This window comes from Zootoca vivipara, chromosome 2 (assembly GCF_965207765.1).
Source record: "Zootoca vivipara chromosome 2, rZooViv2.hap1.1, whole genome shotgun sequence".
Lineage (NCBI taxonomy): Eukaryota > Metazoa > Chordata > Lepidosauria > Squamata > Lacertidae > Zootoca > Zootoca vivipara.
The window spans coordinates 120441214-120456828 of record NC_142584.1 but is presented as its reverse complement, the minus strand read 5'-3'; the positions used below and the strand labels follow the sequence as shown (position 1 = coordinate 120456828).

The 15615-nt window shown below is 46.8% G+C and overlaps 1 protein-coding gene across 1 annotated transcript; it reads right to left on the bottom strand.

Moving 5' to 3' along the window:
• Positions 1-2596: 2596 nt before the first annotated feature.
• On the bottom strand, positions 2597-15109 carry LOC132591201 (uncharacterized). Its single transcript, XM_060268529.2, is given in 3 exon segments — positions 2597-2775; positions 2778-5153; positions 12508-15109. Coding segments are annotated over 2 exon segments (2301 nt in total). The 5' UTR covers positions 5041-5153; positions 12508-15109; the 3' UTR covers positions 2597-2737.
• Between the last annotated feature and the right edge of the window lie 506 nt (positions 15110-15615).

Genomic DNA, 15615 nt, shown 5'->3' with positions numbered 1-15615 from the left:
CCTTTTTATATCTAAAAATAATAAAAAATACAATGTCTAACCCAATCTGGTTCTGATAAGCTCCAATCTGCTATAACGCTCCCCAAAACTCTGCAGAATGGTTAATGTGTTAAAATACAATGAAGCCCCCAGACTGGATAATTTCACAGCCAAGTAATATTAAAAATTATTGAATGAATTAAGAGTAATCTTTGAAAGTGACATTTAATAAAATTATGCTAAGTCCCGTTTTTCCTAAAACATGGCAAATGGCTAGAAATTGATCACATATTTAAAAAAGATGAAGTCCAGTCATACTGTCCTACAGCATTGCTGAATCAGGACTTTGCTTCACAATTCTAGCAAATAGATTAAATATAGTAATACATAAATATATAGCAGAAGATCAAACTGGATTTATTATGGGACATAACCTCTCTTGAAACATATGTAAGGTTCTACATTTCATTCATGTTACCAATAAAGTGAAACAACTATACAGTATTTGTTGTTGTTGTTTAGTCGTTTAGTCGTGTCTGACTCTTCGTGACCCCATGGACCATAGCACGCCAGGCACTCCTGTCTTCCACTGCCTCCCGCAGTTTGGTAAGACTCATGTTCGTAGCTTCGAGAACACTGTCCAACCATCTTGTCCTCTGTCGTCCCCTTCTCCTAGTGCCCTCAATCTTTCCCAACATCAGGGTCTTTCCCAAGGATTCTTCTCTTCTCATGAGGTGGCCAAAGTATTGGAGCCTGATGAGAAGAGAAGAATCCTTGGAAAAGACCCTGATGTTGGGAACGATTGAGGGCACTATACAGTATAGCATATTATTTTTTTGATGCGGAGAAAGCCTTTGATTGTTTAGAATGGGGCTTTTTATAGCCTTTATTGGATTATATAGTGCAGGGTTGGCCAGCTCCCAAGAGACTGCGATCTATTCACAGAGTTTAAAACTGGGGGTGATCTACCCCTTTTTTGGGGTTCGGGTCAAAGTTGTTGAGGTTTTTTCCAGGAGGAGGTGAAATGTTGAGCTTTTTTAAGGGGAGCCACAGTTGTTCAGCTTCTTTGGGGGAACCAATGATCTACCAGTGATCTACTGCAGACGTTCAGTGATCTACTGTTGGACATGACATGCCTGATATAGGGGATCTATGACATGGATCAAGTTAATACATTTCAATCCTAAACAAAATCTGAAGGGCAGCATGTTGGTGACTCCTGTTCTAAAAATGCTGAAGGCCAGGTCAAACCCAGCTTTCCCTTAAGAATATGACACTCCCTCCACTGTTTGAGGCAGGAAGACTCTGAGTGCCAGTTGTTGGGTATCACATGTAGGGAAAGGGCTGAGACACTGACCCCTTCCTTGTGGCCTTCCCTTTGAGGTAACTGGTTGTCCATTTTGAGAAGAAGATGCTGGAGTTTCAGGGCCCTTCACCTGATCCAGTTTCAGGGCTCTTCTGATGTCAATCATGTTCAGCCAAACTCAACTTTCTCCCTCCTTGCACCTTGTCAGTCTCTTGAGTCAACATGTTTTTCTCCTGCTCTGCACCTGCTCCTAGAGGAGACCTTTCTTCCGCTTACAATTATCAGAACCACAGAGATCTGTTCTTATCCCCCATGAACACCCTTCAAATGTTGCCTTTGGGAACAATAACACAAACATCAAAATCAAGAGCAGCAGCAGGTTATTTACTCCACCATGCCTGAAAAGTTTGATATATAAAATCTATTTTGTGCCAGAGTCCTTGCTCTAGGGGAGGTGAAAGGGTGCAGGAGATAAGTCCACGTAAAGTTTAATCAGTTCATAGAAAGCTGCCTTCCAGCTTAGTACTATCTACTGACTGTAAGCTCTCCAGGTAGAGGACATCCTCAGCCCTACCTGGAGCAGACAGCAGAGGTTGAACCCGGCACCTTCTGGCTGGAAAAGAAATGCTCTACCACTGAGCTATGGCCCTTCCTCTTTGGCTCGCTGGACTAGTCTCAGCAACCTCTGCCCAGCAAGAGTTTAGGTTTCTTCTGATTAGCTGGTTATGGAGTTAAGAGAAACAGTCCGAAGGGAATTGTAGCAGGCAGATTCAGAATGATAACACTGCTCCTGTTGCTACCTCTTGTAACCTGTGGGATGGAGCAAAAGGCAAAATGCCCCCTGAATTGGATCAAGCATACAAATTATGCTGTGAATTTTTACAGGCCAGGAGGCCATCTCCTTAGTGGTGTCATATCTTCAAGATTCATTGGAGATCAATTTCCCTCCACCTTTGACAGGAGCCCATTTATCTGGGTTGATCCATGAGTAATGTATTGATGTGTTTCTGCTTTTATATATATATATATACATGTCTAGACAATGTTACATACAAACAACAGAAACTCACATACGCTGCATACATTTAAGAATGATTTCCTGTTGTTGATGTGAAATAAAGTGTCAACTCAGAGAAACACGTTCTACACTCTAAATGGTTCCACCCCATGGAAGTCAGTAGATGTTTTGGAAAAGCATTCCATAATAACCACAGCAGATCCCACACTATTTCTATTTAAACCATTTCTCTTATTTGAGTTAATTGATGGCTTGTAGAGTTTCCAGCCTTATAACTCTTACCCCTCAGAGTCTTTTGATGGTTTCTAAGACTTCCACTACAACCGAACCTCTATAGACTTCCCTAGCACTTATATGGCTTCTCCCCTGTATGAGTTTGTTGATGAATTCTAAGCTTTCCACTGTGACTGAAGCTCTTTCCACACTCCATGCATTTAAATGGTTTCTCCCCCGTGTGAGTCCGCTGATGTTTTCTAAGGTCTCCACTGTTACTGAAGCTCTTTCCACACTCCATGCATTTATATGGCTTCTCCCCCGTGTGAGTCCGCTGATGTTTTCTAAGGTCTCCACTGTTACTGAAGCTCTTTCCACACTCCATGCATTTAAATGGTTTCTCTCCTGTGTGAGTCCGTTGATGAATTCTAAGGTGCCCACTGTGACTGAAGCTCTTTCCGCACTCCATGCATTTAAATGGTTTCTCCCCCGTGTGAGTCCGTTGATGTTTTCTAAGGTCTCCACTGTTACTGAAGCTCTTTCCACACTCCATGCATTTAAATGGTTTCTCTCCTGTGTGAGTCCGTTGATGAATTCTAAGGTGCCCACTGTGACTGAAGCTCTTTCCACACTCCATGCATTTAAATGGTTTCTCCCCCGTGTGAGTCCGTTGATGTTTTCTAAGGTTTCCACTGTGAGTGAAGCTCTTTCCGCACTCCAGGCATTGAAATGGTTTCTCCCCTGTGTGAGTCCGTTGATGAATTCTAAGGTATCCACTCTGACTGAAGCTCTTTCCACACTCCATGCATTTAAATGGTTTCTCCCCTGTGTGAGTCAGTTTATGAATTCTAAGGTGCCCACTGTGACTGAAGCTCCTTCCACACTCCATACATTCAAATGGTTTTTCCCCTGTGTGAGTTTGATTATGTAAATTAAGGCTGTCACTTCTACTGAAGCTCTTTCCACATTCCTTACATTTAAATGGTTTCTCTCCTGTGTGGATACGTTGATGTTTTCTAAGGTTTTCACTCTGACTGAAGCTCTTTCCACACTCCATGCATTTAAATGGTTTCTCCCCCATGTGACTCCGTTGATGAATTCTAAGGTATCCACTCTGACTGAAGCTCTTTCCACACTCCATGCATTTAAATGGTTTCTCCCCCGTGTGACTCCGTTGATGAATTCTAAGGTATCCACTGTGACAGAAGCTCTTTCCACACTCCATGCATTTAAATGGTTTCTCTCCTGTGTGAATCCGTTGATGGTTTCTAAGGTGTCCACCCTGACTGAAGCTCTTTGCACACTCCATGCATTTAAATGGTTTCTCTCCTGTATGACTCCGTTGATGAATTCTAAGCTGTCCACTGTCAGTGAAGCTCTTTCCGCACTCCATGCATTTAAATGGTTTCTCCCCCGTGTGACTCCGTTGATGAATTCTAAGGTCTCCACTCTGACTGAAGCTCTTTCCACACTCCATGCATTTAAATCGTTTCTCTCCTGTGTGAGACCGTTGATGTTTTCTAAGGTATCCATTGTGACAGAAGCGCTTTCCACACTCCATACATTCAAATGGTTTTTCCCCTGTGTGAGTTTGATTATGTAAATTAAGGCTGTCACTTCTACTGAAGCTCTTCCCACACTCCATGCATTTAAATGGTTTCTCTCCTGTGTGAGTCCGCTGATGACTTCTAAGCTTTTCACTCCTACTGAAGCACTTTGCACATAGCATGCATTTAAATGGTTTCTCTCCTGTATGACTCCGTTGATGAATTCTAAGTGTTCCACTGTGACTAAAGCTCTTTCCACACTCCATGCATTTAAATGGCTTCTCCCCCATGTGAGTCCATTGATGTGTTCTAAGGTTTCCACTAGTAGTGAAGCTCTTTCCACACTCCATGCATTTAAATGGCTTCTCCCCCATGTGAGTCCGTTGATGAATTCTACGGAGCCCACTGTGACTGAATCTCTTTCCACACTCCATACATTTAAATGGTTTCTCCCCCGTGTGAGTCCGTTGATGAATTCTAAGGTGCCAACTGCGACTGAATCTCTTTCCACACTCCATGCATTTAAATGGTTTCTCTCCTGTGTGACTCCGTTGATGAATTTTAAGCTGTCCACTGACAGTGAAGCTCTTTCCGCACTCCATGCATTTATATGGTTTCTCTCCTGTGTGAGTCCGTTGATGAATTCTAAGTGTTCTACCCCAAGTGAAGCTCTTTCCACATTCCATGCATTTAAATGGTTTCTCTCCTGTGTGAATACGTTGATGTTTTCTAAGGTCTCCACTCTGACTGAAGCTCTTTCCACACTCCATGCATTTAAACGGTTTATCTCCTATGTGAGTCCGTTGATGAATTCTAAGTGTTCCACTCTGACTGAAGCTCTTTCCACACTCCATGCATTTAAATGATTTCTCCCCCTTGTGAGTCAATTGATGCTTTCTCAGTGTTCCGCTGTCATTGAAGCTCTTTCCACACTCCATACTTTCAAATTGTTTCTCCTTTCTCTTTCCACACTCCATGCATTTAAATGGCTTCTTCGTTATTCATATTGAACATGGCCCCACAGAATTCTGACTGCCTTCTTCATTGTCTGGTTTGGAGGGCGAAGTGGGGAGGAAATCCTATTTGTTTTCTACGAAGAGAAGAAAGGAATATTACAGACATCAATCAGCACCTGCTCTTATTTTAACATCTCATACATTCTCTCCTGTCCCCCATATGTTCCACATTTTTGGAAAATGGAAATGAACTATTGTGAAATAATGGTGATGCATCATCAACCTTTTATAACCCTTAATCATCATTAATGAAGCAGCAATATCTCAGAATATGGTTGAACTGTGGTCTTTACTTTTTAAATAAAGAGGTTTCTCACAGGAAAGGGAGCTGCTCTGAACTTCCGGTTGACTGCGCCATCTTCTCCAGTCAGAGGTCCGTTCAGCGGAGCGGACCTCGGTGCTTAAGAGGTGGGGGGAAGCACTCCAGTACAGGGGACCCCCCAAAAAACCCCAAAACGAGCGTTTTGGGGGCTGAATGTCCAGTAGGCGCCATTTACGGGCTCCCTCCTCCCCGGTTCGGCTCTGTTTTGAGCCCCCGAGAGTGAAGAGGTAGAGCTGCGGCGCACGGACAAAGACCGCTAACTGCAAAGACCACTAACCTTATATTCCCCTCTGAAGCAGGGTAAAGGGGGAAGAGCCTTTTGTTAATAAAAAATCCCTGCAAAAATTTGTAACTGGCTTGAGGAAAAGCCTCGCTTTGCCCCGAAATCAGCACCCCAGGAGAAGCAGCGAGACACCATTATGATGTCATAAAGGATTGGAATGTGTTTATTATCAATAGGAGGTGAACTGTTGCAAGAAAGAAATAATCACGTTTGACAGCTGTCATTAAAATTGCAATCGTTCTTTTACTGGATGGTTATAAAAACTCTTTAGTTTTGAAAGGAACTTGTATGGAAACGTTCTTTTCAGCCAATTTGGTTCTATGAAACTGACTCCATTATCCTTCGTTCTCAAATCTCGGCTTTGCCCTTGAAGCTGGAAAGAATGTCAACATCCGGAGCAGCACCTGGGTTTCAACAGACAGTGCTAAAAAAAGTTATGGGAGTTTACATGTGTGGTGCACTGGCTCAGTTTACAGATGGAAAGGAATAATAAAATATTGGAATAATAATAATAATAATTTATTTACTTATAACAAGCCCATCTGGCTGCGTTTCCCCTGCCACTCTGGGCGGCTTCCAACAGAAAAATAAAACAGAATAATCTATTAAACATTAAAAGCCTCCCTGAACAGGGCTGCCTTCAGATGTCTTCTAAAAGTCTGGTAGTTGTTTTCCTCTTCGACATCTGTTGGGAGGGCGTTCCACAGGGCAGGCGCCACCACCGAGAAGGCCCTCTGCCTAGTTCCCTGCAACTTGGCTTATTGCAACGAGAAAGGAATAATAAAATATTGGAGGACAAGGAAGATGGATTGGAACTACAAGAAATTACAGTGGAGAAAAGAAAAAAATGAAGAATTTGTTCCAGGGGACAAGGTGAAAGATTTTAAAGGGAAAAAAGAAGGAAGGCTCCAAGCTGGAGAGAAAACTCTACAAAGTAGTATCATGGAACTTTCTTAACCCAGCAACGGAAGAACAAGAACCATTATTGGGACTTAAGGAAAATGACTAATGACTGGCAAGGGAGAGTCTTTATGGTATCAGTAGGGCAGAGGGAGGGGAGGACAGAATTTTGGGCTAAAAACAGAGGTAAGAATGGGAGTAGGATGAAGGGGAAAAAGGAAATTGTGGTTTTATAGGATTGGATAAAAATGGTTTTGAATTTGGGCTATATTATGGAACTTGCTGTATCGATTGAGGAAGACGAGACCGGGGGGAGGGGGGGGGAAGAGGCTGAAGTTCAAGGAGAAAATGTAGATGATATATGTGAAATTAAAAGGAATGATTAATTGTAGGATCTTTTATTTATGTTTTCTTCCTTGGAGGAGATTTAGGCTAGGGAGGGAAACTATGATAATGTAATGTGTGAATTGAGAAATATGTTTAGCATAGTTAAATAGCAATTGTAGGGAATTAGATAGTTGAGCGGATTTCTGCTTCTGTTCCTCTTTCCGCCCTGGAGCCTCTTGGTGGCAGGGGGAGGCTCTGGGGGGAGGGGGGTGGTAGGGAGAAGCTTAACTTTAAAAAAGGACCACCTCCAACTGTCCATTCATCCTGGGACCTTCTTGTGGCAGGAGGAGGCCCGGGGATGGGGGGATAGGAGGAGGTGGATAAAAAGTGAAAAAGAAATAAGAGGGGAAAGTTTTAGAAATATGATTAGTTTGAAATAATGTTTTGTCTCTAGGATAAGGGTTGAAGTTTTGATATATGAAAACTGCAAAGGATAAAAACAATTTTGAAAATGAAAATCAGAAGGGTGGGATTTGAGGAAGTCCACAAAACAATGTGAAGTAAAAATGAGGGCAAAAATATTGATACCGTATTTTTCGCTCCATAGGACACACTTTTGTCCTCCTCAAGAGTAAGGGGAAATCTCTGTGCGTCTTATGGAGCGAAGGTGTGGTCCCTGGAGCCAAATTGCCCAGGGGCGAAAAGCACATTGTGCTTTTTTAAAAAAAGAAAAATGAAGGGGGTGTTAAAGGAAGCTGCTCAGCAGCTGATCGGCAAGATCAGGAGAGAGATTAGGCGGGCCGAAGCCATGAGGCTGTTTCCTTGCCCTCTTCTTCGGGCGGCAGTCGCTCCCTCTCCTTCTCCTGCGGAGGGCTGGTAAAGGCGAGCATGGCTGTGGCCCTGGTGTTGCTCGCCGCCGCCACCCCAATACTAAGCAACGCCCCCTCCCACTGCCACACTGCGCTCACTCCCCCCACCTGCCTGAGACTGCCCAGCCCTTTCCTTCCCGACCTCAGCCTGGAACGCTGAGGGTGGAAAGCCGGCAGGAGAGGGGAGGGGGTCGAGAGGGCTGCTTTGTGCCTGCCTGCCTGCCTGGCACACTTTGTCCCCTCAGCTCTGCCTCAGAAGCGCTCTCTGGAACATTTAAAAGTAACCCAGTTTCCCAGTGAAAACACCCGGGAGCCTTCTGGCGAGGCTGTTTAGCCAAGCCAGCTCTCCGCAATAATAGGAGGTGGGGGAGAGAGCGAGGCAAGGTGGCGACATTATTTTGCAAGAGGAACTAATGGGTTTTTAAAGGACAAGTGAGCTAATCCGGGGACAGAAGAAGAAAGTGGTAGAAGCAGAAGCAGCAGGCAGGAGGGAGGGGCGGGACTCGCTTCCCTTCACAACATGATGATTTTGGGGTCCTGTGATGGTCGAGGGAGGAAAGAGAAAAGATAGCAGCACCTGTGCAAATCCTCGGAATCCTAGCCCAGAAGGTGGGAGGTCAAAGCGAGAAAGAGAAGAAAAGCTCTTGAGCAGCTTTTTAAACTTGTGGCAAATTAACAGAAACAAAAAACAAACCTCCTGCAATGAACAGCAAACAAGAAACCGTTTTAAAATCCTCCCCAGGTGAAACAGCAGTCCCTTTGAGCTGCAGGGCAGTTAAAATGAGCCCACAGGGACCGATTGCAAACAAACACAATGGGGGTGTTGAGTAAGGTTAAAGGCTGGCAGCACAGGGAAAGACAACACGTGGACCGAACGCCCGTGCTGTTTTTATTCCCTTCAGCTGTCGGCTCCTAAAAGGAGCCACAGTAATTCGACAACAGCAGCGAGGTGCTTGTGGCTTAAGGGGGGATTGGATCCACACAACAAGAGGGACAATTGGAACCACACACCCCAACCCTGCACGCACCAAGCTGACGCCTCCCCAGGGACAAAAAATATAGGAACAGAGGCTTGGGTATCGGAGGATTGCGAGCTGCTTGTCTTAGCCACGGGCAGGGAATCCCCCGAGAGAGGAAGAGGCTCACAAGCAGCAGCGGCATTATGGGCATGTGGGGAACCGGGACACAAAGAGTTTAAGGGGATCCAACGCAGGGGAGGAGAGAGGGTTAACTGAACATTTGCATGTAGATTTCCCATTCTCTCAACTTCTCTAGCTTTATTTGTTCAGTAATAAAATCCCTTTTCCTGTATCAGATCTGTGAGTTCTTATGTAAACAAATTGGGGTGGCCAGTTGGTGGGTGTACAGAGAAAGTTACAAAGACTAAACAACAACACATACTGTGGGAGACAGAAGTTTAAAAAGTGGAATGAAGGGATACAGTGTCCAATAATCAAGACAAAAATGCATACAGTTTATAACCCAATCGCAACAAGTTTTCCTTGAGGTTCAGAGTTTTATTTATTTTCAGATCAATACGTTTGTATCCCCTTTCAGGCAAGATCTGACATCTCACTTTACCCTCTTGTTCTATCAGTTGCTAATGAGAGCATTAGGAGTTCTATTGGCTGTTTAAAGAGGTGTGCGGACGTTCCATTTGGCTGAGGTGGCTCTGCAAAGTTACTACAAGGAATTGAAAAAGGAAAGGGGGGCGGGGCTGTAGCTTTGATAGGCACATTAATGTTTCCAAAAGTGGTGGTGTCCCCCTCTGCCCCTCCTCCCACTTCTCTGTGAACCAAGCAGAGAGCGAGAGAGAGCTGCTTACAGGGATCCTGTCCTCTACAGGGATCTCCTCCTGCTGCTCTGAAGTTCCAGCGTCACAGCATCACCCACAAATGTGAGTCCTCCCTCCCTCCCCCCCCCTCTTCCAACTTTAATAAAATATTGGAGCGGGCAGGTAAGCCCCGCCGCACATGCCCTCAACATGGGGGGTGACTTTCTCAAATACGGTATTTAATTGGCGGGGAGGGTGAAGGCACCTAGGCCTCTAGGAGTTGGCTGCTATGCCTAGGACAATTCAAGGAAGCAAAATGATGTATATGCTATAATATATGTAATATCACTATATTTTCCTGCAGAAAACCTCCCCTATTCTGATAAGGATGATAAAGCAGAAAAGACTAGCGTATAAGATTCCTTTTAAACGTGTTGAAATATTATGCTGATATATGGTACCGGTTGTTTATTAAATAGTTTAGTACCACATTTGATTCAGAATATTCCCCCCCCCCTGTTTTCCTCCTCTAAAAACTAAGCGCGTCCTATGGAGCAAAAAATACTGTATGTTTGTCTGTATTTTGTTAAATGTTTCTGTTATGTATTTGTTTAGTTTCTGTCTTTATTGTATTATGTCTTATTATAAAAGGAATAAAAAAATTTGGGGGGAGGAAGGGAGCTGCTCTATGTCCATGAACCTGTCCACTATTGATCAGGTTCCTAAGGTCACCATGAAGTTATTCATACTCTGCAGTATAATCCTCCACCCTTTGGGCCATATTTTGTCCCCTTTGACCTCTAGATCTTTATTAATCACCTGCACACTCCCCTTTGACCTCAGGAGGTGCATATTGACCATTTTGGGAGAACCATACATTCATACCTCGGTTTACAACCACCTCCGTTTGCGAACGGCGCAGACCCATCTGGAATGGATTAATTCACTTTCCATTACTTTCAATGGGAAAGTTCACTTCAGGTTAAGTACGCTTCAGGTTAAGTACAGACTTCCAGAACCAATTACACTCATACTTCGGGTTAAGTACGCACAGATGTGAGAACTGATATAGTGGGAATAATGGAAACCTGGTGGAATTGAGAGGAGTGGGGCACAGGTATCTCTGGGTAGGAACCCTTTAGGGATGCGGGTGGCACTGTGGGATAAACCACAGAGCCTAGGGCTTGCGGATCAGAAGGTCGGCGGTTCAAATCCCTGCAATGGGGTTATCTCCCGTTGCTCGGTCCCAGCTCCTGCCAAATGAGCGCTGCAACCCCAGAGTCGGTCACAACTGGACCGAATGGTCAGGGGTCACTTTACCTTTACTTTTACCTTTAGGAACCCTTTAGATGTTTCTCCACAGAGACACAGGCATGTGGGTGAGACGTTAGTTGACAAGACAAAAGCCTCAAAGGATGGAAATAATAAAGTGGGCTTCCTCCCTTTCCTCTTTCTCCCAATGGTTAGACTCACTATAACAGCCCCCAGCACCCCATGCAGGAGCTGACCTGGGACTTATGGCAGGGCAAGGACTGAGCTTCAAGGGAGGAGAGGGTGGGTGGATCAGGCCTCCTGTTCAGGGATCTCTCCCTGATCTCTCCCAAGGAGATTCCTGGGCAGGAGGGAGAAGTCAAGGCAGGCAGCCCCCAAATCTCTCTCTCTTTCACCAAGATGGCTTTGATTCCTCACCCAGGGATGCTTCCCTCCCTCCCTCAACCCCCTAACTTCCTCTGCCCTCCTCCCTCCGCCCCTGAGGGTCCCCTTTGCCCAGAGCCCTCCCTGGCAGGCTCACCATTCGTGCCAAATTGCTCCCAAGCACTCCCACCTCTCCATCCAGAGGGGCCTCGCCAGATGAGCAAGGAGGGGGAGAGGAGGGAGAGCAGGGGGGGGGTCTCTATCCAGCCCTATCTCGCCTCCATTAACCCTTCCATGGACTCCCTCTCTAGACCAGGCATGTCCAAAGTGCGTTTGGGGGACCTAATCTATCTGCATACTCTCTCTGCGTTCTAAAAAAGGTCAACAACTTTGGGGTAAAATCGTAAAAAAAGGTCAACAACTTTGGTCGGCCCTCATGCATGTTCACTTCATTAAATCTGGCCCTCTTTGAAAAAAGTTCAGGCACCCCTGCTCTAGATAAAAGGGACCCACCAAGCCTTGCCTTGGTACCCGGGCAGAGCCAGGAGCGCCCCAGGGATTCCTGCCAGGGGGAACCCAGAACATGCAGAGGGGCGCGGAATTGAGGCCTCAGTTTGGGGATGGGGGTCCTCGTGGGGCTTCCCATTTCTATTCCCTCAAAGGCGCCTGGGGGTGGGCAGGGGAGCTGAGCATCTCTTGACAGCTGAGCATCTTGCAATGCAAACCCTGCCGGTGCTCCCTCTGCAGAAAGGCCCCCCCTGCACCCCCACCCCGCTGCAATTCCCATAGTAAAAGGCAGGAAGGCGGATTTCTTTTTGGGGGTGGGGCTTGCAATGCGAACCCTGCGAAAGGAGGGTCCCCATCTGCAGCAGGATTGCATGGATCGGGGCCTCTGCAGATAGCGCCCAGGAAGGAGTTGTTCTTGGGTGGGGGTCTCTGTCCCTTTCTCTCCTCGCCCATCGCCCCCTTCCCCCCCCCCTGCAGCTCTACCTCTTTGTCCTCTCTGCTCCCCCTCCCTTGCTCGCTATTCTACTCCTATTTCCCTTCCCGCCGCAATCTAAAGGGCTGGGGGCTCTCCAAGAATGCGCCCCCTCTGGGGGAGGGGCTCCTTTATCCCAGCAGGGCCCAAATCAGCCCCTCCTCCGCTCGACTCCCCCGCACTCCCTTACTCCCTCTCATCCGCCCCTCGCCCAAAAGTCTGCCCTCCCGAGTCCCTTCCCAGCTGCCCTGTTTGCAGATTCAGGGGGAGGAAAAACGCATCCTTCTCCCCCTCCCCACAACCTCAAATCTCCCCCCACCCCCAAAAAATTTTTTGCACCTTTTTTCTTCCTCCTCTGCAGAGCTGCTCCTCTTCTGGGAATGTGAATGGCGTCCCCTCCCCCTCCCCCCTTGGCTCCCCCCTCCAATCTTTCCTGCCTCTCTAGGAAGTGGAGCTCACTGACCCTTGGGGGGAGGAATGAGTGACGCCTCCCTCCCAGAAGACACAAATTCTCCTCCTTCCAAACAAGCTCTAAATATCCTTTTTCTTTCCTGATAATCTCCCAGGTTCGATCCCCGGAGGCGGCAGGGAAAGAGACCCCCCCCCAACCTCCGAAAAAGTCATCCGGGGCACGAAGGTTACATTCCCCCTTCATCTCTTTTAAACCCTTGCCGGGAGGGGGGACATGGGGATCCGGTCATTTCCACACCCATTTCCCAACGTGGCGTAGGGTGTCCCCGTTACAACAGCCCTGCAAAGTAGACTGGACTTGTTATGCGCGTTTGAGGCTTGGAATAGGAATTTACGACAACCCTAAATGGTGTTATCCCTTGACATTATAACATACAGAACCATAGCATCACAGAATCTGAGAACTGGAAGGGCCTGGAGAGTCATCTAGACCAACCCCCTGCAAGGCAGGAATCTCAGCTAAAGCATCCAGGACAGATGGCCCCCCAACCTCTGCTCATTTAACTAGGCCTTTGGTTGATTTGATTGACATCCTGTGCCCTTGTAAAATGTTTTTTTTTCGGGGGGGGGGGGGGGTTGGGTTGTTGTTTTTATTTTGCTTGTGTATTTTGTGGTTTTATATTTTGATTTTATTCTGTGAACCGCTCTGAGACCTCCAGGTATAGGCCGGTATATAAATTCAATAATTAATAATAATAATAATAATAATAAAAATAAAATAGAGTTATCTTTTTTTGTTGCTGCTTCACCCTGTGGACTCATGTTAAGCCAGTGGTCCACCAAGACCCCTAGATCCTTTTCACATGTCCTGCTAGTAAGCCAGGTGTCCCCCATCCTCTCTTTGTGCAGGTGGTTCTTCCTGCCTGTGCAGGGCCTGACATTTCTCTCTGTTGAAATTCATTTTGTTATGCAAGGAGGTGCCCCAGCAGAGCTGCTATTCCTGTTACAGGAAATATCAGGGGAAAACTAACAGCGCAAGTTGCACCCAAATTCTCAGTCTTCATTTTCCCAAGCGGTGGATCTATGGCTGGGCAGGATCTGTCCCGCCTCAGACTGCAGGGGAGGCAGCTCACAGGATGGACTGCTCTCCAGTGCACGCCTTTTCCCAAGGGAGGAGGGTCCTGCCTGACTTGGTTTGCTTCCCCAAGTGGTGGAACCAATGTGTCCCAGAAAACAGGGTCTTCTTTGCAGGCTGAAGTGGTGCAGTCCAGATCCAGGCTAAACCCCTGGGGGTGTGGAGGCCTCACTTGTGAATGATGGGTTCAACCGTTCCTGGAAAGAGCCCTGAGAAGTGGCCACACCAGGTCCATGTGCCCCTATGACGTTCAAAGGAAGCTTCCTGTCGGCCTCCAGGCAGCTTGTGGATTTGTAGAAAGTTTACCCTTAAGTTTGGGACCTGCCAAACGCACACTATAGACATCCATAGGGCAAGATGTGCAACTAGGAGGCGAGTCCTTCCTGGTTATGCCGCTAAACAGCCCATTTATTTCTGATGCCCCCAGAGATAATGTTTATCTGAACACTTCCTCCTTGACATAGCCAGGAATGAGGAGGTATTGCAACACAATCTATCATATACAGTATAAAAATGGTGAAGGTGCATGTGTGTTATTCCCCACTTTTCTCCCACAAGCACTTACCCAATCGCCCTGAAATTTGGCCACAACTTCAGAGTCACATGAGAGCAGGTAAACATGCACTTACACTGACCAGCTGACACACCTAACACAGGTAAAAACCTGGATTTGTGGTTAAAAAATTGCCCCCTCCAGTGGACATCCAACAAACAACATCCAACATAGTGGCAAAATCCTGCCCACTCCCCATCCACCCCACCAAACAACATCCAACCTACTGGCAAGATAACGGCCACTCTCCATTCACCCCACCACCCCGGGAAACAGACCAGACCTCTGCCAGAGACCAGCCCATCCCAACAGTACCCCGATCCCCAAGGATACCCTCCCGCCATGGAGGTAACTACCCCAGAGACTCCCTATGGCGTTTCACCTCTAGGGGACCAGCAAGAGTTAAGTTGTAAGGGAGGTGAATAGCCAATAGGAGCTCTCCAGGCAGAAGTAGGGGGATCTACGGAGAAGCAGGCAGGGATGAGAGGAGTGGAGTTGATGAGAGAGGTGGAGAGGATTTGAGATAGAGAGGGTTAGAGAAGCTAGTGAGGTGAGCTGTTGTGCTGAATCTGAGAGAGAATTAATAAGGGAACTACAGTCAGGGAGGAAAGTGGGGAACTAATACTAAAAGTTAAGTTTAAGCAAAAGTACCTGAGAAACCGTGAAGCATTTATATGCTTGTAAGATCATCACCTAAATAAACTTAATTGTTTGGTTCACCTTATACCTGACTGGATTCCAATATATGTGTACCAGTACACAGACTTACTGGTTGGTGGCAGCAAAGAAGAATAGAGGTGAGGGAGGTACTGGGTCAAAAGATCATGAAACGTCTGGGGGCCCTTTGCCGGTGTAACTCATCACCCCCCCCACTCCCAATAGATCCCCCCCCATAGGTCTCGGCCTTCAGATTCCTACCCGATCCACAATCCACACCCTCCGCTCATCTCGCCTGATTCATGATCCCTGCCCTCCGAGGTTAAGGCCCCTACACAATCGAGCCCTCCCCATCAATCGCCCACCCCCATCAATCGCCCACCCCCCAGCTCACCACCTAAACCACAGTGGGGCCTACAGAGGAGTCTGAAGGGGGACTCTGAGGGCCCATTTAAGAGACTCAGCCAAAGTGGGGCCTACAGGGGGGTCTGAAGGGGGACTCTGAGGGCCCATTTAAGGTGCTCAGGAACCTTTCTTGATTGTCATTGTCTGAAGCAAAGAGGCCCACCCATGTCCATCTGAAGTGCAGGAGGAGCTGGACCAACCCCTGGTTATGAGCTTCTTCATTTGGGACCATCAAGTTGACAAAAGGGGACTGTTTTTTATCATGAAGAACAAAGCCAGAACTGAG